At 37.7% G+C, this 24893-nt stretch overlaps 1 protein-coding gene across 1 annotated transcript; it reads right to left on the bottom strand.

Annotated features, from left to right (window-relative positions):
* Positions 1-13917: 13917 nt before the first annotated feature.
* Positions 13918-14724, bottom strand: LOC108984916. The gene has a single exon (XM_018957015.2). The coding sequence runs from the start codon at positions 14722-14724 to the stop codon at positions 13918-13920; it is 807 nt and encodes a 268-aa protein (XP_018812560.1).
* Between the last annotated feature and the right edge of the window lie 10169 nt (positions 14725-24893).

Raw genomic sequence — 24893 nt, 5'->3', positions numbered from 1 at the left:
TTATTAAACACACATGATGGATTTGAGCAACTACTAAAACATCGTTTAAATGCAAGTGGTGCATGAATGCAGTCCAATATGATTATATACTAATCTAGTCAAACCGTGGCATAATATAGTCTATGGGTCCAGTCATAATATCATAGTTGCATTCTAATCTAGTCATAATATACTCTATGGGTCCAGTCATAATATCATAGTTGCATTCTAATCTAGTCATAATATACTCTATGGGTCCAGCCCTCAAAAAGTAGAGACCTAATCTAAGACTGGAAATTTGATAATAATCCTATATCTAAAGTCAAACCGTGGCATTCTAGATTAGAACTTGAAGCTGAAGCTTTTTTCCATAAAAACTTGAAATTTTTATGGATATAGGATATAGGATATAGGATATAGAAATCTTGAAGCTGTGGCATTCTCAAATTTGAAATTTTTTCCATAAACCGTGGCATTCACAAATTTAATACCATTCTACTACAATTTACTTCTGCAATCCTATATCCTATATAAGATTTTTTCCATAAAAGCTTGAAGCTGAAGCTGAAGAAAGAACAAAATAAAAACTAGTCTACTTTTTGAAGATTTCTTTGACCATTCTAATCCCATAAACCACCAACAAGAACCATCTATCTGAGTCTGTTTAGTTCCTAACAAAAAGTACTTCCCATCAAGCTTTCCGAAAAATTGCTGCTAATTCAGGGAATTAGCAGACCAACAAACATTAAATCCAGTTTTTTTTTAAATAAAATATTAAATTTATGCTCTACTATATGATTACCAAATAGTTTTGGGTGCAAATCTCATATCCTTACATGGATTAAAAGATGGTTTTGATGAGTCATAAATGTATTGATCTTTCCATTGACATCAGTAATACTTGAAATGAATTTTTCAGATGTTGGTCTTTTGATATTGAGAAGATTCTTGTATCCCTTCTAATAATTTTGGACCCTTTTATTTCGGGTAAAGACTGGAAAGAGTAGCTTAATCAATCCAATGATTTTTCTGCATTTCTTTGTATGTATTATTTAAGATGATCTATAAAGGTAACATGGAAATGGAAGAGAAATGAAAAAATTTTGATCGGGGTTGCTGTTATAGTCAGCTGTTATTTATTCACTTTTCAGGCAGTAGTTGTAACTATTGATCCTCGTAGGGTGTACCTCAAGAATCCCAATGATGTGGAGTTCAAGGCTGTAAGGTTGACAAAGTCAGGTAAAAGGAAATGAATTAAGATTTTTTTTTGAAGTTTTTTTGTTCTCAGTTTGCTATATAAATTCAAACTTTCACTGCATGCTCAGAAAATCTGATATGGGTTTGTACATCCTAGTGCTAGGTTCTTATTGGATCCCCTTGTCTGGCTTGGTGTTGGTACAAAATGTTGCAAGTCTTCCTAGGAAACTGCTAGTCAACATTATTATTTTTTTTTATAAGTAACTGCTAGTCAACATTATTGGTGTAACTAGTAGATTCTTTATCAAATTGAGTGGTTAAAATGACTAGTTTTCACTGGGGAAAAAGGAAACTCGGTATTCTTAATGCTTTCTTTGCATCTAACACTGTGGTGGGATTGTTAGTTTCCATTTCTGGTGGAAGCTATGTCCATGCTTGAGAGTGAGCTGGTCCAAACGGAGAAGAAATCCTTATTTTTTTCATAATTTGCCAAGGTTGTTTATAACCATCTTTCTTATGTTGGTTTAGGTCCAAATGGAGAAGAGTATGCCTGCTATCAGTGTACGGTAAGCCTACTTTTGGAAGATGCATGAGTGCACTCTTTGGTAAGACATTTCAACCCTGAATGTGTTAACGAACTAGCTATCAGGCATGATTTTTCCTTCATTCCAATTGGCCTCAATTTATCAGGCTATCACTATGCCACAACACCAGCACTACTAAGTAGTCTATTATGGAACATCTTTAATCTCTGTTGTCTTTCTTAATTTTCATGCCAAACTTTTGCTAGAGCATGTCTTAACTAAACAGTAGTTGTTATGTATAAAGACCCAGCGGCTCTGTACATGTTTGTGAATTGACTCTGTGCTAGTAGTGATTGTATTTTCTTGGGATCCTTTGTGATTATTTTCGTTATGTATTCGTATTATTGTTGGGTCTTGACAAACAAAACTGTTATTTACATGGAAAAAAACAAAATCATACCAAGCTACATGAAAAGTAATGCCTCCCACGCGGATCCTCTCAAAACAGTAGCTACTCGAAGAAGAACCACCAGACATCTAGCATATATAGCATCGAAGTCTTTGAAGAAGGTAACAGCTACCCAAGAACCACCATACATCTAGCATATATTGTATTTTCCTAAATGCTTGATTTTAACCCTCTGGTTTTGATTTTAACAATCGGCTACTGAAATATTAATCCTTCATGCAAGAAATTTGAAGAAGGTAACAGCTACCCAAGAAATGAATAATGGAAACTTACCTGGTGCAGTTGTTGTTGATCCGCACGTGAACGGAAAAGTGAATACGAATCACGATTTCTCACGATTTTGGGAGTTAGGGCACGGAGATTTCGAGGGAGAAATGGAGACGATTGGGGGGGGGGAGAGATTTCGGAAGTTAGGGCACAGAGATGGGGGGGATATTTTACACGGGATTCTGTTTCGAGATGATGGAGGGGCTGGTGGAGCTTCGGGATGAAGGGGGGGGACGAAGACGTTTCGAGAAGAGGGGAAGCTTTGGGACGAAGGGGGGGGGGACCTAAACGAGTAAGTCGAGTCAGGGGGGACCGGTTTACAACAAACCGGGTCTGCCACATCACCAGGTGTGTGGAGTGGGAGAACGACCGGCCTTAGAGTAGATTAATTCTTTAGAAAATATTTGGAAATAATATCTCATCTCATTTAATTTTTTTTTTTTATTCTCAAACATTATTCAAACACAAAGACTTTCAAACTAATTATTATAACTTTTTCAAACTAATCATCACAACTTTCCTAAATTTCTAAACAAAAAATAAAAAAACAATTCATCTTTTTCAAATTTTAAAATAAAAATTATATTAAAAAATTATATTATAACAATATTATAATTTTATAATATTTTTTATTAAACCTTACTCTTTTATTTCCCAAAACACAATAAATAATTAACTCAAACTATCTCATTATTATTTGCAAATCATTTTATTACTACTCACGAAATTCTCATATATATTTATAAATTTCTCAATTCACAATTTTAAGCATTAGTAGTGGCCTAGCCAAAGTTTGACCAAAATTTGACTAGAAAATTCACTTTTATAAATTTAGCTAGCCACTTTTTTACAATATCAAATAACAAACACTCTAAATCTATCATTATTCTAGTAAAATATTAATTTTAAAATTTTCATTTGTTTTAATTTTAATTTTAATTTGAATATTTATTTATTATTAAAAAAATACATATTAATTTTCTAAAGATCATATTATTCTAATGGATATAATTTTCTAACAATTTTTTATTTTTTACAACGGTTATATTCTTCCAACTGATGTATTTTTCCAACAGTCATATCTTTCCAATGGATATTTTTTTCAGCCTTATTTTTTTCAATTGCTATATTTTTAACACATATCTCCTAATTATTAATTATCGGATGAATTGATTAGGAATGCAGTATAGAGAAAATATTTGATATAGAATGATCCACTTGAAAGAGCTCCAAGAATTTTTTATTTTTTACTTTTTTTTATTTTTAAAGGCTAATTAATGGACCCCGTTCTAGGAAAACACTCAGTTTTGTTTTCGAGATAATTAGCAAGGTTATGAATAAGACCATTTTAAAAGGTAGTGATCTATTTATTAGAAGCAAAATCACCCGATTGTTGTGACATGATTCATTATTATAGGCAAAATCAGCATTTTTTTATGTAAAGAAAATTATTTTGCCAGTCGTTTGAGCTAGTCAAATTTGGCCAGCGAAAAAGGAAAAGGCCAAATTTACTGTACATTTATTGAGTTTGGTATATGAGGTTTTTAAGCAACTTAACTATAATTTGGCCAATATTTTACTTTGACTAGACTACTACTAATGCTCTTACGTCCATCAATCGTTAGTCATTTAACTGAAATTTCTGCCAAGGGGAAAACAAGACACGTGTCAGTGAAATTTCCTCGCACGTTATATATTAATTCTTTTAATTTCAACTTAAAAAATTATAAAAAATAATCAGTTTAGCTCAAGAAAATATTAAAAAAATTTAACTAACTTAAAAATATATTTAAAAAAAAAATGGATATTACTAAAAAAAGTTAGAAAAATATGTTCAAATTAAAAAACTAAGAAAAAATAAATTTAAGTAAAAAAATATAAAACAATTATATTTAGATATATTTTTAGAAAATAGCTGGTTTAACTAAATAATTTATAAAAATATATTTATCTAAACTAGAGTTTAAAAAATCATGTTAACTAAGGCCCCGTTTGGAAATTGAAACTCAGTTCAGTCTAATTTTAAACTGAGTCTAATATTCAAACACCAAACTCTCAAATCACTAAATTCATCTCAACTGAAAACTTCTTTACACGTGAGACCTACAACCTTTTTTAATTCAACATCTCTTTACACGCAGGACTCATAACATTTTTCAACTTTCTATAAATACATCTAAACTCATCTTAATATTTAAACACATCTAAACTCATTTTAATTGGGTCCCAAAAAACTCATTTCACCATCTCAACTCAACTCAACATCCGAATGGGGCTTAACAATTCTTGAATAATAGTTTGAACTTAGAACAATTATACTAAGAGCTTAAAATCATTTTAAATAATCATTTTAACTAACAACTTAAAAAATCATTTTAAAAAAATCGATATTACTAAAAAAAATTTAAAAAAATATGTTAAAAAAAACTAAGAAAAAATCACTTTAAGTATAAACATTTTAAAAAATTATACTTAGATAATTTTTTCGAAAACACCTGATTTAGCTAAGCCTTGTTTGGCTATTAAGATGAGATAAAAAATCTGTAAATAGTAATGAAATGGTTTCAGTAAAGATATTTTATGAAATTTTTGGAAATAAAAGAGAGAAAATTGAATAAAATTATTATAAAATTTAAATATTATTAGAATATAATTTTTTAATATTAGTTTGTTTTGAGATTTGAAAATGTTAAATTATTTTTTGTGTAAGCACAAAAAATAATTTTTACACAAAAAATAATTCAACTTTTTCAAATCTCAAAACAAAAATATATTAAAAAAATATATAATAATAATATTTTAACTTTATAATATTTTTATTCAATTTTTTCTCTCCTTTCCCAAAATCCTATAAGACATTTTAACTTAAATAAATTCTAACTCATTTTATCTCAACTCAAATATCGTATTACTATTCACAAACCATCTCATTTTTTTTTTTCTTTCAAGAGCTGAGGTCACATGTACAAGAGTGACAATTTCCCAATTTTATTAAAGAAACCCTCACTTATGGCGAATGAATACCAGAAACAAATTTCTGAGAACATGAATCACACAATTAAAATAACCTCAAGAAAACCAACAAAAGACCCCCAAGGCCAAAAATATTAACCATGTCTAATATAAGGTACATCAAGCTTGTCCATACGAATAATTCCTCGGATAGGACCTTGAATGGAAGAGTCCTCTCCAAACTGTACATTAATCCCTTGCGACCCCTACTTGGCTAAAAAATCAGCAACCATATTAGTTTATCTAAAAATGTGACGGAAATGAACATTTAACTCCCTAACAATAGCTATAATCTCTTCCCAAAAATTCCAAATGAACCAATATTTACATACTCCTGACGCCAACCATCCAACCACGACCTTGGAACAGCCGAAGCCCATGAAGAAGAGCTCTGCATTCAGCGATGGTGTTAGTAGCCTGCCCATATGAATGCGCAAAACCCGCTACTACACCACCCTTAGAATTTCGAATAACATCACTTCCACCTGATTTTCCCAGATTACCGCAAGAACCGCCATCAACATTCAATTTGACTCTACCTCTCGCCAGAGGACACCAAGTAATAAATTTAAGAGTCATAGGCACAACCAGAGTAATTGGACATGCTAAAGTCTCCAGGATTGATCGGTCATTGGAGCTGATGGACCGAAACTTTTTTAGCTTGTTCAATACATCTCTAATCGAACTTTTAATAGATCGAATAATATTGTCAGGAGTAAAAACCATACCTTCCATTCTTGCCGCACAATGAGCTCGCCATAATGCCCATGAAATAGCAATTGGAAGCACCCCCCGAATCCAGCCCATCTGTGTGGACATAGAAGCACGATGCCACCAGAAACACAACATCCCCTCCCAATTCCAAATTTGTGGGACTTTCATTTGGCATACATCAGCAAAAAAATTCCAAACTTTTTGAGCTCCTCCCCCCTCTAAAATGCGATTCAAAGTCACCATTTGTGGTTTAACATAGTACTCACATTTAGAGGCCATATGAATGTCTAACTGTTGAATGATGTTATCTACTGGAATTGCCTTCCTCTTAGCTCACCAAACAAAAAAAGACCACTTCTTTGGCAACCAATTCTTCCAAAGCCTTTTTTACCGAGGCAAATAACTCCATGTTGCCAAATCATATTCCAAGCGAACTTAGTGGTGAAAGCTCCACTAATGTTTGGCTTCCATACGCATTGGTCCATACCTGGACGTAACTTCATTCATGCATCCGAAATTAGCTTAACGACATATGCCAGAACTCGTTCCCGCAAGGCATGTAAATTCGGTCCTGTATGTGTAAGGACGTTTGCCACCTGCAAATTTAAATTGCCAATAACAGGAAGGTAAGTAATAAGCGACCTCTCCCATATCCAGTTATCCATCTAGAAATTAATATGACCTTCCCGAATGATCCACCGAGAATTATCTAGCACCTGTGGCATGAGTACCATGATTCGTTTCCAGAAACGAGACCCTTTATGAAGGTGCATAACTGAATAAGGATGAGAATTTCCAATGTATTTGTGCAAGAAAGAATTCAACCACATCGATTTATCGTTGACTAACTTCCAAGCAAATTTCATAAGTAATGAAGCTTGAACCTCGCGCAAATCTCGAATACCCAGCCCCCCCTCTTCCACCGGCATACAAATTTTACTCAAAGAAATCCATTTTCTTTTTTTGTATTCCACTGAGGAACCCCATAAAAAATTTGAGAAAATCCTCTTTATCCCCGAAATCACACCTTTTGGTAAATTCAAGACCGATAACATGTGTATAGGCATACTATTCAAGACATGTTTGAGAAGAACAATTTTACCTTCAAACGAAAGAAGCTTGCTCTTCCATCCCGGCAATTTCTTTTGAATTTTTTACAACAATGAATCAAACATTAAAGGAACGCCCAAATGTGTACACGGCCAACTCCCTTCCTTAAAACCCAAAATATTCTTCAACTCGTTCTTCTGGCCAACCAATATAGAGGATGAGAAATACATAGATGACTTGCTTGGATTAATCAATTGGCCAGACATCAACTCATACTGTTGCAGAACTCCCATAAGATTCCGAATAGAAGACTTGCCCCCATTCGCAAAAATAAGAATGTCATCCGCGTATAGTAAATGAGAAATCAAAGTGTAATATCCAGCTCCTTCTTCTTACGTACGCTTCTCTCTTTCTGACGTATGTTTCGTCTTGATGACGTAAGCAAATCCCGAAGGCAGAGATTATATGATCATTTGCCTTTCTCACTAGCAACTGCGAGCCACGTTATGCGTGCCGAACTATGATGGCGTGTCTCGAAAGATATCGTGTCTCGAAAGATATCGTGTGACTTCTAGGGCACGCCCAGTGCTTTAAATATGCTGGAAATATTTATAAGGAGTATTTCCATCATTATTGAATTAAGATTTGATCTTAAATACGATAATCATAATATTATTGAAGAGCTCCAAAAATATTATAATTGCCGGAAATCATTTTAATATTATTATTAAAATAATTTCAATTATTTAAGATATTATGATATTTAAATTATGTTGAGAACTTTTATTAATTAAATGGTTTAAACCTTTTAAATATGTTAAGTGAGACTTCATCATTTTATTAATGATGAAGAATATTATTTTATAAACTAAAGTTAGTTTAAAATAATATTTACCTTAATTCCTCTAAGTGCTTTTAATTAAGTTAATGTTTTACGCATCTTCAAATCAGTGTTTTAATTCCTCGTCGTTAGATCGTTGCGTAGATCCCCAGACGAAAGGACTGGGTTAAATACCCAGACCCCTCTCTTTTTCCTCTCATTTCCACGTAACCCTCTCTCTCCTCCCTCTCTCCTTCGGCATACGCAGTACGCGATCCACCCACGCCGAACGGCTTAAGGCCTCAGCCTGGCGCCGTCGTGCGTCGCCCTCCCTCACCGCCGACACCAATGGCTTGCTTTCCCTCCGGCGAGTCCATCCATGCCGACCTCTCCCCCTCACGCTCTCCCTTTCTCCATTTCGGAACTGCACAGCCCGAATGGGCTTAGTGAGCGTAGCGCCGCCCTCCAACGCCACCACTCCCTCAGCAGCATCCTCTACCATCGGCCACCACTCCCCAGTGAGCTTGGCCTCGGTTATGCAGCCACCTCCCCTCCGTCGTACACACGCACGCACAAGGAGACCCACGCACGGCTTCACCGTGCGCGGCCCCTAGCGCCATCGTGCGCAGCACCTACAACCACCTAGCAACACCATGGCTCCTCCCCGAGCTCCTCCACGTGACCAATGGCCAGAAACCCCCTCTTCTACCTCCCTCACGCACGAGTTGCACGCCGTGCACCACCATGCACCGCCACCCAAGGCTAATGACCGCCATGTCCAGCCTCCTCAGGCCGCCACCAAGCCAACCCAACCTCCCATGGCCCTAATCTGCCACCCACGAGAGCACTCTCTTTCTCTCACTCTCCCACGGCTTCTCCTCCATCGTATGGCTAGATCCGCCACCGTGGCGCCACCTCGACGCCACCACGAGATTCACCGCACCTCCCTTAGCCAAGCCCTAGGTCCAAACCATCACTTTATGTGATGGGTAACCACTGCACGTGATGGACAGTCACTGCGTGTGATTGACCGCCACTGTACAAGGCTAGATCCGCCGTGTTATGCTCTTTACCATCATCATAAGGCCACCATAAGCCCTTCCAAGACCACACCTAACTATCCAAACGCCTAAACAGTCACCGTACGTGAGTTAGCCGCCACATACGACTCTTCCGACATCATCGGCTATGACGGTCAACGAGCAACGCACGAGTTATCCAGTCGATGGTATAACCTTCTATCTCTCATAATTATATTAGATATTGATTAGTTAACTAGGTTGTGGACTGTGCTATTAGTATTTGTGGAGTTGTGGCATTGTGATGAAGTGTTGGGCATTTTGTGTAGTGAAGTGTTGGGTTTATCTGCGTTGTATGGAGGTGCATTGTGCCGTGTAGTGTGCTGTGGTGTGTTGGGCGTAATTGGAAAGTGTGATGTGTAGTGTGATTGGGGAATATGTGTTGTAATGGTGGTGTGGTGTATGTGGAATGGATACAGTGCACACTGAGTGTACTCTGTGTGCATGTGGCGTGTTGTATATGTAGGGAGTACATTCCATTTGTACTCCATGTGATGGTGAGATGCACCATATAGCGGGTACGCCATAATGGTGATATGCCGTAGTGTGTATGAATGGAGTACACGATGGGTGTACTCTGTGTGGGGTATAGTATATGTGAGGAGTACACGTGGAGTGTACTCTATGTGGTGGAGTAATGCACCATGTGGCAGATATGCCATAATGGTGATGTGGCATGTGGAATGGGGATAGTATACGCTGGATGTACTTTATGTGTGGCGTAATGTGAGACAATGAGAGTATATGTAAAATATACCCTCCTGGCGTATTGTGGAACGGGATGAGTACAAGTGGAGTGTACTCAGTGGCATAGTGCATGTAAGAGTAGTACATGTGGAATGTAATCTATGTGGTGGACGATGCACCATATGGCGTGTATGCCATAATGGTGATGTGGCATGTTCTATATGTAGGGAGTACATGTGGAATGTACTCCATGAGATGATGAGATGCACCATATGGCGTATATGCCATAGTGGTGATATGGCGTAACATGCATAGAGTATATGCAGAGTGTATTCTATGTAGTCGAGTGATATACTATATGGCGAGTATGCCATAATGGTGATGTGTCGTAGTGTGTATGAAGGGAGTATACGGGGAGTGTACTCCATGTGATATAGTGATGTACCATATGGCGGGTATGCCATAGTGGTGATGTGGTGTGTATGGATGGAGTACATGTGGAATGTACTCCATATGATGGGTGATGCACCATATGGTGTGTATGCCATAGTGGTGATGGAGCGCATTACGAGTGGAACGTACCCCATGTGATGTACCATATGGCAGGTATGCCATAGTGGTGATGTGTCGTAGTGTGTATGAAGGGAGTATACGGGGAGTGTACTCCATGTGATATAGTGATGTACCATATGGCGGGTATGTCATAGTGGTGATGTGGTGTGTATGGATGGAGTACATGTGGAATGTACTCCATATGATGGGTGATGCATCATATGGTGTATATGTCATAGTGGTGATGGAGCGTATGTAAAGGGAGTACGAGTGGAACGTACCCTATGTGATGGAGTGATGTACCATATGGCAGGTATGCCATAGTGGTGATGTGGTATGTATGAAGGGAGTATACGTAGAGTGTACTCCACGTAGCAGCGACACTCCGTGTGGCGTGTCGTAGAGATAAGGATGGTTATGTGATTGATAGGCGTGGAACGTGATGGATAGTGTCGGGAACTGTGGAACAGTGTCCCGAAGTAGTTATGGCATAGCCTGTAGTCTGAGGTGACATGTGTCACTGTGATAGACTTATGGCCAGGAGTATGCGCAAAGTAGCGGAACAAGTATAAGAGTGCGCAGTAGAAGCATGACTGGGGAATGTCACGAAGTGACATGACTACTGACAGTCATGCTTGTGATGGGTGAAATAGTGGAATAAGTGTAAGAGTACGCAGCGGAAGCATGACTGGGCAAAGTCAAGAAGTGACGTGGTTATTGGAAGTCATGCTTATGATGGGTGAAGTGTTAAAGTGTAGAAATGGCGTAACGGAAACATGACGAGATGTCACGATGTGACGGGAGTACGTGAGGAACCGTACTCGTGATGAGTCAGGAGTTGATGTAGTAGAATGTTAGGTAACACGACAAGGTCACAGTGTAGCTCTGGAGCAATCTCGGGCTATATAACGTGACATGAAACGTAGTTATGAATGAAGTCTTGTCGTGTTACGTGTTGGGATGAACTGTCAAAAGGGACGGGTAGCGTGAAGAGTCATGCTAGCAGGATTAAGATAAGATTGGTATCGGAGTATGGCCCTTGTCCCTACGAGTAGGTGATCAACGTGTTATATATGTTAATCTTAGGTGATAAAGGGGTAAGGTACCTGTGTAATATGGTGAGAGACACGTGCCGGACGGATTCACCATATGTAATAGGTAATCTGTCATGAGCATAGTTGCACGGTGCTTAAGCCTCAGAGTTGGCTTAGAGCCATGTGTCTTGTATGGATGGGAATGAGGATTTAGTGTGGGCCAAGATGCATGAAGGTAGTGACGGATGCATCGTTAGGATTGTGATGCGTGATTTCCATCAGTCAGAATCATGCATCGGAATGTGGTTGTAAGAAGAGTAAGACGAATGTCTTAGTGTCTTAATTCTAAGGTGAATAATGGGTTCACTTTAGTGGATGAGCACTCGAAACAAGACTTTGAGTTGGAAGTTGTGGTGACCGTAAGTGATCCCTGAAGGGTTTAACATAGTGAAGGGCATGTAAGTGCACGAGATAGAAGGAGAGTGTTCTAAGTATAGCGTAGTTCTATTTATAGCTTAAGTTACTTATGCATTAGATAGAGAATGATGCTAAGGTTATGTGTATGTATGTAGGTTGCCATCTGACAAGCACATGAATGGACTGAATGACATGCAAGTAGCATGGAGTCCAGGTAAATGTTACGTTCATACTCTTCTAGAATCTTTAAAGATACAAGAAACGCTTTTCCTTTAAGATGCTCACGAAAAGACTAAAGACGTTTTAAGAAAGAAAATGCTAAGTGTTCAAAGGTATAAGTATGTACGGCCCCTTCTTGGTAGCCCCTGTTTACGCAACCAAAGTATTAATTGTACGCATGTGAAAGGATGATTATACGCTGTATCTATTGTATGTATTTTTTAAGAAAAATCCATAAACTGATGAAGATGCATGAAAGACATGAAAGCGGATGCTTTTGTGAATCCTACGAACCGACGCTCTCATGTGCGCCACAAGGTAACGCTCGTGGATGCCATGATTGACGACGTTTAAGGTGACACTTATGGGATGCCACGAAAGCTGACGCTTAAGCCCATGTATGTTCTTAAACGATGTTTTCCACGAACGAACTATTAAAGAGAGGATAGAACTGAAATGAACTGAAAGACGAAAAGACCATTTTAGCTTACGCCCCAAACGATATTTTCTCACGAAAAGAAATGTTTTCTCATAAAAAGAAAGGACTATTAAATGAAAGAACGAACTGAACGAAAGCTTCAGCTCTTTCGAGCTGACATGAACGAATAAATGAAAAGTAAGAAAGAAAGAAACGAAAGCATGAATGTATGAAGACACGTAACGGCCACATGACATGAATAAAAAAGGTACCGATGAATGGACAGATTGCAATGCCGGGTAAGTAGTGCTGGAAGTGCACCCAGTACTGCCCCCTATGAAAAGGGATTTCCAACCCGTGGCCACGAGCGGAATCCGGGTCCAAAGGAAGACCGCTAATCCCAAACACACGGGGCGTAATTGTGTGTACTGGCCTACGAAAGCGATAAGAAAGAATGGATGTATGCATGCATGCACGAACGCACGAATGCACATGTATGCACAATAGCATAGGAGCACGGACTCTTTAAGAAATGAAGGCACTGATGGGGGAAACGTTTTATGACAAGAAAGCATTTTTAAAAGTAAAACCCCATACAACGACTCTTGAAGTAATGAAGGTACTGACGGGGGACACGTTTTAAATAAAGGAAAGCCTTTTGAAAGAAAAGTCCCGTCCAGTGACGTTTTCAAATGAACGCACACAAGACACGTAGACACGCACGTAATAGTATGTACGAATGATGAATGTATGAATGAAAACCTATGTTGTTATATTTTAACTGTATGAAGTAATGCTTACGAGTCTTCGACTCATTTTAGTTTTTATGCATGTCCCTCCCCCACAGGAACTGTATGATCGGGACGGACACGCATGGGGAAGAGCACGAAAGTCTAGGCACGAGTTTTAAACGTACGAGAGGTCTTTTTATTATAAGATTTATGTTTTCCGCTGTAACCCTCTTTTATTATCAAAGCACATTTTATTTATAAACGTGGAGTCTCACACCCTGAGTATGCAAGTGAAAAGTTTTAAACAGGTCGGTAATTCCCGTCGTCCTTTATATAAAAATATTTTGGAAAAAGTCAAACCACAAAGACGGGCGTTACATAAAGTGCCTCCACCCGGATGGAAAGGCTTAATCCGACCCATGCTAAATTCTTTATGAAGCATTCTAGAAAGGATTTCCTCCGATAAAATAAATAGATAAAGAGAAAAATGATCACCTTGTCGTAGGCCACGCGACGGCTTAAAAAAACCCTTGGAGCATCCATTGAGCATAACCGAATAAAAAGGGGAGGACACATCATTAAAAACAATACTTCGCCATTTTTAGAAAAACCTAGCTGGCGAATGATCTCTAGAAGAAACCTCCAATTCACTCTGTCATAAGCTTTGGCCATGTCAATTTTTAGCAATACATTGCCCCCTTACCTTCCTATTAATTCCTTGAACCAATTTCTAAGCCAGCGAAATATTTTAAAAAATGCTTCTACCTGAAATAAATGATGCCTGCTCAGGCGAGATAATTTTTTCCAATAACAACGCAAGTCGAAAGACCATAATCTTTGACATAATTTTATAGACAACCGAGTAAAGGCTGATCGGGCTAAACTGACCAAAGCCCAAAGGCTCATCAACCTTCGGAATGAGGACTAAATTGGTAGCCCCAAAGAAAGTAGAAAGCGGTTGTCCTGCAAAGAAATCCTCAACCATTTCCAACAAATCCTCTTTGACAATGTCCCAAGCCATCATAGACCAAAGGGACCGTTTGATTTCCTCTAGAGTCGGTGCAGTACACAGTGCTTCATTTTCCTCCATGGACACCACCGGTTGAACTAGTTCCATCTCATCCAGGTTGCTTGCAATCGGCGCTACTGAGAGCAAACGTTGGAAGAATACAACTGCCTCTTCATGAACCGCCTCCCCTGTATCCAATGTTCGTCCATCATCGAGCCTCATTTTAACAATCCTCTTACTTTGTTTCCTGAACCGTATGGAAGCATGAAAAAAACCTATGTTATCATCCCCTTCAACCAGCCATTTCGTGCGGGATTTTTGACAGGCCAGCGTTTCCTCTCTATGTACCCACTGGGAGTGGTCTTGTTGGCAATTCAACCATTCGTTCTCCAACTGCGTTGAATAAGGCTGGGCCAATCTAGTATCCAGCTCAGAAATACGGTCTTCCACTTTTTTTAATTTTTCCTCCACCCGACTGAATTCCTCCCTATTCCAAATCTGTAATACACGCTTCAACTTTTTTAATTTCTCACTTATACAGACCATGGCACCAGAGGACAAAGATCAGCAGGCTTCTTGGGAAAGCAAGGATGCCTGAGTCATGTCTTGGATTCTTGGATCTGTTGATCCCCATATCATCTTAAATTTATGCTCATTCAAGAATGCTCGTGATATGTTGAATCATCTTAAGCAGCTGTATACTCAAAATAATGCAGCTAGGAGATTTCAACTCGAACTAGAAATGTCAAATTTCTCTCAATGAGCTCTCTCTGTGGAGGATTTTTATTCTGGTTTTTGTAACTTGTGTGCTGAGTATACATATATTGTATACACTTCAATTCCAGCAACAAGTTTGGCCGATATTCAAGCTGTTCATGAAGCAAGCATGCGGGCACAACTTTTTAGGAAACTGAGGCCTAAATTTGAATTTATTCATACTAATCTAATGAACCGAGATCATGTGCCTCCACTTGATATGTGTTTGGGAGAGCTATTTTGAGAGGAGCAACGACTGATGACCCAAACAACAATGGAACAAGCTACTCCAGCTCTTGTGGCATATGCAACTCAAGGAAAAATCAAAGGGAGGGATTTGAGTACTACTCAATGTTATAGTTGCAAAGGTTATGGGCATCTCGCTGCAAATTGCTCTAAGAAAACTTGCAACTATTGCAAGAAGCAAGGACATATCATCAAGGATTGCCTGATATGTCCTCCACGTCGCCAATAAACTGCTTATTCAGCTGCTGCCAAGGCTACTAGTGCTGCCAACTCTACCTTGGCCACTTTTTCTCATGTTCTAGCTTCCACTTCTCAAAATCCCACCTCTATTACACCATAAATGGTCCAACAAATGATCATTTCAGCACTTTCAACTTTTGGTATTTCAGGAAAAACAAAATCAGCCTTGAAACCTTGGTATTTTGATTCTGGTGCCACCAACCGTATGACAAGTGCCTCTCACTCTCTTGTTAATGTCTCACAGTATGATGGTCCACTTAAGATTCACACAGCAGATGGTAGTTCCCTACCTATCACTGTCGTATGTGACATTTCTCATTCCTTAAATAATGTTTTGGTGTCTCATTCATTAAATACCAATATGATTTCTATTAGAAAATTAGTTGATAGCAATTGTAGAGTGTTATTCACTTCTTCTGGTTGTCTTGTACAGGATCAGGTGACCGGGAAGATGGTCGCGAGGGATCCTAAAAAGGGTCGGTTATTTCCTTTATGTTTAGATTCAAAATCTGTTGAGTCAAAATCTTTATCTTTGTTTTATTATAATGTTGGTACTTTGAGTATGAAGGATTGGCATAGGCGGTTGGGACATCCCAATTCTCACATACTGCATAAGTTATTTTTTGGTTTAATTGGTAATAAATATTCCTATTCACTTGATCAATCAAATTTTTATTGTGATATATGCAAGTTAGCTAAAAGTAAAGTTTTGCCTTTTCCTTCAAAATGATCTCATGCCACTCGTGCCTTTAATGTTATTCATAGTGATGTGTGGGGTATTGTTCCAATAGAATCTCATGATCATTATAAATATTTTGTAATATTTATTGATGATTATACTCATTTTACTTGGATTTACTTTCTTCGCACTAAGAATGAAGTATTTCCGGTATTCAAGCGTTTCTTGGCTTATCTACTGAGTTTCAAATGTTCCTTTAAGATCAAGGAATTATTTCTTAACGTTCTTGTCCATATACTCCACAACAAAATGGAGTAGTTAAAAGAAAGAATCGTCATCTTCTTGATATTGTTTGAGCTCTCCTAATTGATTCGTGTGTGCCCTCTCGCTTTTAGTGTGAAACTTTGTCTACTGTTATGTATTTAATTAATAGATTACTTACTCCAGTATAAGACAATGTTTCTCCTTATTCTTTGCTATTTAGGAACTCCCAAGACTATTCTCAATTGCACTCATTTGGTTGTGTTTGTTTTGGACATCTTCCATCTCACGAAAGACACAAAATTTCTGCTCAATCAGTCAAATGTGCCTTTTTAGGGTATAATTCTTTTCAAAAGGGTTTTGTTTGTTTTGATCCTCGGGCTAAACGCATTCGAGTTTCTTGCAATGTAGTGTTCTTTGACAAACAACAATTTTTTCGTACTCATCTAGACCTTATTCCTCCTAATTTCTGTGCTTTGCCAAATTTTTCAGATGAGGATACAACTTCTACACCAGCTTTTGCTCGGTTTAAACCTGGTTGTGTTTACAGCAAACGTAAACCATCTCATCCAGTAGATCTAATCGCTCTTTCGGGCCCTCCTGAGCATCCACCCGTGGCTCCTGATCAATCCCTTGACACATCTTATGATCCATCATCTTGTCGCCATACTTCTAGAGTCTCTAAACCCCTGGATCGGTATGGTTTTTCATCTCATTCTTCTATGTTTGCTACACTTTCTTCTATTGCTATTATATCCTCTTATAAGCAAGCTATGAAACATGAGTGTTGGAGGAATGCCATGCATGTAGAAATGGATGCACTAGCGGCCAATGACACTTGTGATATTGTGTCTTGTCTTTCTTCTGTGACACCTATTGGTAGTAAGTGGGTGTATTCTATAAAGCTTAGATCAGATGGGTCCCTTGAGAGATATAAAGCTTGTTTGGTAGCTTTGGAAAATAGACAAGAATATGAGATTGATTATGATGAGACGTTTGCTCCTATTGCTAAGATGACGATTGTTCGTCTCCTTCTTGCCATTATCGCTTCTCAGTCTTGGCGATTACATCAAATGGATGTGAAGAATACTTTCTTTCATGGTGAATTAAAAGAGGACATTTAAATAAAACTTCCTTCTAGTATACTTTTCCTCAACTAATGATGTTTGTAAGCTGAAAAGGTCATTGTATGGTCTAAAACAAGCTCGTAGAGCTTGGTTTGAGAAGTTCCACAATACCTTACTTGAGTTTCAATTCACTCAGAGCGACTATGATGCTTCTTTGTTCCTTCATAAGAGTGATTCTGGTTTTATTTTTCTGTTGGTCTATGTGGACGATATCATTATTACTGGATCTGATATTGAATTTATTCAAAAGGTTCAGATGCATCTTCATAAGGTCTTTCATATGAAAGATTTGAGACTGTTGACTTATTTCTTGGGGCTGGAAGTTCATAATCAGCCACATGGGTTATTTATTAATCAACATAAATACACCCAGGACCTTGTTCAGTTGGCTATGTTGGGGGAGACTACTTCAGTTGATACTCTCCTATGGAAGTCAACGTGAAGTATCGGAAGGATGAGGATGATTTAATTTTTGATCCTACATTATAGAAAGCTTGTTGGGAGTCTAATCTACCTCACTATCACACGTCCAGATATCTCATATGTTGTCCATATTGTCAGTAAATTTATGGACACTCCTCGGCACTTGCATTTAAGGGTTGTTCGTCGTATTATTAGATATTTGATTGGGATCCTAACCGTGGGTTATTTTTTCCTGCTGACACTTTTTTACAAGTTATGGCTTATAGTGATGCCGATTGGGCTGGTTACCCAGATTCTAGGCGTTCTACAACTAATTGGTGCATCTTTCTTGGAGATTCACTGATCTCCTGGAAATGCAAGAAGCAAGAGTGTGCTTCTAAATTCTCTACTGAAGCTGAATATAGAGCTATGTCAGCAGCTTGCTCTGAGGTGATGTGGTTGCGGGGCATTCTTCAACAGCTTGGGTTTTTGCAAGATAAGCCAACTCCTCTTCATGGTGACAACACTAGTGCCATTCAAATTGTAACCAATCCAGTATTTTACGAGCGTACCAAACATATTGAAGTGGATTGTCACTATATTCGTCAAGCTTATGAGGCTATATCTATTATTCTTCTTCATATCTCTACGGATCTTCAAGTAGCTGATATATTCCCAAAAGTAATGACTAGACAACGGCATCAATTCCTATTTAGCAAATTGACGCTAGTAGATACACCAACATCAATTTGAGGGGGGTATTAGTGAATTATATTTATTTGAATTAATTCCTATGTTTGATCTATGTATTTCGGGTATAAACAGATTTGTACAGCTGTATAGGATTTATAATTTGAATATTTAGATTGGGTAGATAAGTATGAGAAATATATCTTATCCAAGATTTGAATCCATTTAGGATAGGAAGTCAGATTTCGAATTTCTGATCTATGTGATCTATTTGTTGCTATTTAATAGATGAGAAAGAACAAGAGGAGATATTCGGCCAAAGAAAATTGTTAGAGCTAAGTCGAGCAAATCGATAAGGGTAAAACCCAACACCTTCTGATACAATGCAATGGAGAGCAGGTCTGCGACCGGCCTGCATTCCAATGGTGGATGAGCTTTAATTCTCCCGTTTTAATGTCCGGGGGGGTTGCCAAGTACCCGGCCTTTAATATATATAAATAAAAACATAAATCATAACATCAAATATATTAAAAAAACAAAACCCAAACTACAAATACCATTTTTCACACTCTCAATCTCTCTACTATCATTTCTCTCCTTTCCAACAGCCATCCCCCCTCCCCCTTCTCTTTTCCCCATTCCTTTAGGACTTTCACGCCTAAAAAGCCACCAACCCCACTCCTCTTTTTTTTTTCTTCTCCACCCTATTTCCCTTCTTCTCCTCGTCCTTTAAACCAACTTCTCAATTCTCTCCATTATTGTGGGTACTCATGGCCAAGCTGCAATCTACGACGATAAGACCATGGTTTGGCCGTGGGTCTCTATGACTCAATACCACGGTTTTCGTCGTGGATCTGTACGTTAGAGACCCACTGTGACTATGAGTACCACAGTTTGGCCGGGGGTCTCTTCGACTCAATACCACGGTTTTCATCGTGGGTCTGTATGTTAGAGACCCACTGTAACTGAGTGACGAGTGTTCAAGTTTAACAATCCACTATCATACCATGGGCTATAAAGATCAGTGACCCAAGACCACGACCTATGGTTTTGTGCACAATTATTAGTTGGACTTGTTTATTTGTTTCATTTTATCTGTAATGTTGTGAGTATGTTTTGATTTTTCGTTGAATTTGTGATATTTTTCTGACCAATAAGTTTGTTTGTTTTGATCCGTAAGTTTGTTAATTTTTGTTTGGATTTTTATTTGAGTTTTTTATTTGAAAAAATGTGGTGTTGAACAGGGTGGTCGAAAGGTGGTGGCCCCAATCTGCCTCCCGTTATCCAGACAGGGGCATCCACCCACGGGCTTAAGCTCTCCCCATCCATGCGAGAGCAGGTGCATGTAACAATTCTAGTGAAGAGTGGATACTTTGCAAAATGATAGTAAAATCCCCCCATGCCTATTTCTCTATAAGTATTTAGCCTATCTCTCAAATCACAAATAAGAGATAACATAGTTTATATATATACATATATATGATGTTTACAAGGTAAACCACCAATAATGGTAGTAATAGAGAAAGCGAAAAACAATACAAATATTTTTATAACAATCGACATCTATTGGATAAAAGAAATAAATGGTATATATCAAACAAATATACAACAACAACAACAACAAAAACAACAAAAAAAAAATATCGATAATGATAACAATAATGAAACTAATGAGTATGATCACAAAACTAATGATGATGATAATATGAAAAGATGATACAATCACGATAATATGAAATCATGATGATATCAAGATGAGGATGTAACGAGCTGAATCATGACAGTCATGAAGATGAGGATGTGATGAGATCAAGATGGTTTGAAAAGATGATGAGATGATAAATGGTAAGATGATGATGAATATGTTGATTTAAAAGATATGAATCATGGTGGTCATGAAGATGATGTAATGAGATCATGATGATATGAAAAGATGATGTAATGATAAATGATAGGAACAGATGATGTAATGATAAAAGATATGAAAAGATTATGATATGAAAAGATGATGAGTTATACCAAACAAATCGGTAATGGTAAAACCCAACACCTTCGCCTACAATCCGATGGAGAGTAGGTCTGCACCCACATGCATTCCACAGGTGGACGAGCTTTGTTTCCCCCCGCTTTTAAAATTCAGCGAGCAGATGCCAGGTTGGGCCATTGGCAAACCCTGCCTTTTATATATATAAATATAAGTCATATTATCATATATATTAAAAAAAGAAAACCCTAACTATAATACCACCTTTTCTCTCTTTTAATCTGTCTTATGTTATTTCTTTCATTTCTAGCAGACATCCCCCTCCCCTCTCTCTTCACCACCTCACCCATCTGTTTTCCTCATTCATTTCAGACTTTCACGCCTCAATGGCCACCATCCCATCTTCTCTTTTTTTTCTTCTCCTTCATATTTCCCGTCTTCTCTTCTTCTTAACCAGCTTCTGACTTCTTTCCATTATCGTGGGTACTCATGGCCAACCCGCAGTCTACGACGGTAAGACCATAGTTTGGTCGTGGGTCTCTACAACTCAATACCACAATTTTCGTCATGGGTTTATATGTTAGATACCCACTGTGACTATGAGTGACGAATTTGCAAGTTTAACAATTCACTACGACAACGATAGGTTATAAAGATCTGTGACACCAGATGACGGCCTGTGGGTATGTGCACGATTATAACTTGGGTTTGTTTATTTGTTTCGCTTTATCTGTAAGCTTGAGAGTTTGTTTTGGTCTTTTTTTTTTATTTGTGATAATTTTCAAATATGTAAGTTTGTTTGTTTTGATCCGGAAGGTTGTTGGTTTTTGTTTGGACATTTTTTTTTTTGTTAAAAATGTGATGTTGAACGGTGTGGTCTGACAATGGTTGGCTCCAATCAGCCTCCCGATATCCAGACGGGGGCACCCACCAACGGGGTTAAGCCCCACCCTCCTCGTACATGCGAGGGCAGGTTCATGAAACAATTCTAATGAAGAGTAGATGCTTTGCAAAATGATAGTAAAAGCACTTGTGCCTATTTCTCACTAATTATTTAGTCTATCTCTCAAATCACAAATGAGAGACATCATAGTTCATGTATATATATGATGTTTACAAGGTAAACCACCAATAGTAGTAATAAAAGAGAACGTGAAAAAAAATACAAATATTTTGAAAATAATTATCTTAATAACCATTGGATAAAGCAATAAATGGTATATATCAAACCTGTAATTTTATAACTTTGAGATATAACTTCATCTCTTAACAACCTATCATCACAAGATCTCTTACAAATATTCAAAATACAATAAGGAAAATAATAGTAGACAACAACAAATATCAATAATGATAACAATAATGAGGATGATCTCAAAACTAATGATGATGATAATATGAAAAGATGATACAATGATGATGTGATGAGATCATGATGATATGAAGATGTGGATGTAACGAGATGAATCGTGACAGTCATGGAGATGAGGATGGGATGACATCCTGATGATATGAAAAAATGATGAGATGATAAATGGAGAGATGATGATGAGTATGGTGATGTAAAGAGATGACTCGTTATGGTTATCAAGATGTGATATAAAAAGATGATGTAATGATCAATGATATGAAAAGATGATGAGATGATAAATGATAAATGATATGAAAAGATGATGAGCTAAGCCGTGCAAATTGGTAAGGGTAAAACCCAACACCTTGGCCTACAATGCGATGGAGAGCATGTCTGCGACCAACCTGCATTCCACAGGGGGATGAGCTTTAATTCTCCTGTTTTAAAGTCCAGCAAGGGGGTGCCAAGCCTCGATCGTTTATATATTATATATATGTATATAAATATAAATCATAACATCACATATATTAAAAAAACCCTAACTACAAGTACCATTTTTCTCTCTCCACCGTCATTTCTCTCCTTTCCAGCGACCAACCGCGTCCCCCTTCTCCTTTCCTCATTCCTTTAGAACTTTCACGCCTCAACAGCAACCATCCCCACTACTCTCTATCATTTCCAACTTCTCAATTCTCTCCATTATTGTGGGTACTCATGGCCAAGCTGCAATCTACGACGATAAGACCATGGTTTGGACGTGGGTCTCTACGACTCAATACCACAGTTTTCGTCGTGAATCTGTATGTTAGAGACCCACTGTGACTATGAGTACCACAGTTTGGCCGTGGGTCTCTACGACTCAATACAACGATTTTCATCGTGGGTCTGTATGTTAGAGACCCTCTGTAACTGAGTGACGAGTGCTCAAGTTTAACAATCCACTATCATATCATGGGCTATAAAGATCAGTGACCTAAGACCACGACCAATGGTTTTGTGGACAATTATTACTTGGATTTGTTTATTTGTTTCGTTTTATCTATAATGTTGTGACTATGTTTTGATTTTTTGTTGGATTTGTGATATTTTTCTGATTAGTAAGTTTGTTTGTTTTTGTTTGGATTTTTATTTCATTTTTTTTTTTTTTTGTAAAAAATGTGGTGTTGAATGGGGTGGTCTAAAGGTGGTGGCCCCAATCCTCCTCCCGTTATCCAGATGGGGGCACCCACCCACGGGCTTAAGCTCTTCCCGTCCATGCGAGAGCAGGTGCATGTAACAATTCTAGTGAAGAGTGGATACTTTGCAAAATGATAGTAAAAGCCCCCCATGCCAATTTCTCTATAAGTATTTAGCCTATCTCTCAAATAAGAAATAAGAGATAACATAGTTTATATATATACATATATACAATGTTTACAAGGTAAACCACCAATAATGGTAGTAATAGAGAAAGCGAAAAACAATACAAATATTTTTATAACAATCGACATCTATTGGATAAAAGAAATAAATGGTACATATCAAACAAATATACAACAACAACAAATATCGACAATGATAACACTAATGAAACTAATGAGTATGATCACAAAACTAATGATGATGATTATATGAAAAGATGATACGATGATGATACGATGAAATCATGATGATATGAAGAAGAGGATGTGATGAGATCATGATGGTTTGAAAAGATGATGAGATGATAATTGGTAAGATGATGATGAATATGTTGATTTAAAAGATATGAATCATGGTGGTCATGAAGATGATGTAATGAGATCATGATGATATGAAAAGATGATGTAATGATAAATGATAGGGAAAGATGATGTAATGATAAAAGATATGAAAAGATTATGAGATGATAAATGATATGAAAAGATGATGAGTTATACCGAACAAATCGATAATGGTAAAACCCAACAACACCTTCATCTACAATCCGATGGAGAGTAGGTCTGCACCCGCCTGTATTCCACAGGTGGACGAGCTTTGATTCCCTCCTTTTAAAATTCAGCGAGCAGGTGCCAGGCTGGGCCTTTGGCCAACCCTGCCTTTAATATATATAAATATAAGTCATAATATCATATATATTAAAAAAAGAAAACCCTAACCATAATACCACTTTTTCTCTCTTTCAATCTGTCTTCTATCATTTCTTTCCATTTTAGCAGACATCCCCCTCCCCTCTCTCTTCTCCCCCTCACCCATCTGTTTTCCTCAATCATTTCAGACTTTCACGCCTCAATGGCCACCATTCCATCTTCTCTCTCTTTTTTCTTCTCCTTCATATTTCCCTTCTTCTCTTCTTTTTAACCAGCTTCTGAGTTCTTTCCATTATCGTGGGTACTCATGGCCAACCCGCAATCTACGACAGTAAGACCATAGTTTGGTCGTGGGTCTCTACAACTCAATACCACGATTTTCGTCGTGGGTTTATATGTTAGATACCCACTGTGACTATGAGTGATGAATTTGCAAGTTTAACAATTCACTACGACAACGATAGGTTATAAAGATATGTGACCCCAGATGACGGCCTGTGGGTATGTGCACGATTATAACTTGGGTTCGTTTATTTATTTCGCTTTATCTGTAAGCTTGTGAGTTTGTTTTGGTCTTTTTTTTTATTGGTGATATTTTTCAAATATGTAAGTTTGTTTGTTTTGATCCGGAAGTTTGTTGGTTTTTGTTTGGACATTTTTTTTTGTTAAAAATGTGATGTTGAACGGTGTGGTTTGACAGTGGTTGGCTCCAATCAGCCTCCCGGTATCCAGACGGGGGCACCCACCAACAGGGTTAAGCCCCACCCTCCCCGTACATGCGAGGGCAGGTTCATGAAACAATTCTAATGAAGAGTGGAGGCTTTGCAAAATGATAGTAAAACACTTGTGCCTATTTCTCACTAATTATTTAGTCTATCTCTCAAATCACAAAGGAGAGACATCATAGTTTATGTATATATATGATGTTTAC

This window comes from Juglans regia, chromosome 7 (genome assembly GCF_001411555.2).
Source record: "Juglans regia cultivar Chandler chromosome 7, Walnut 2.0, whole genome shotgun sequence".
NCBI classification, from domain to species: Eukaryota; Viridiplantae; Streptophyta; class Magnoliopsida; order Fagales; family Juglandaceae; genus Juglans; species Juglans regia.
The sequence above is the reverse complement of the archived record's forward strand: the minus strand, read 5'-3'. Positions and strand labels throughout refer to the sequence as shown.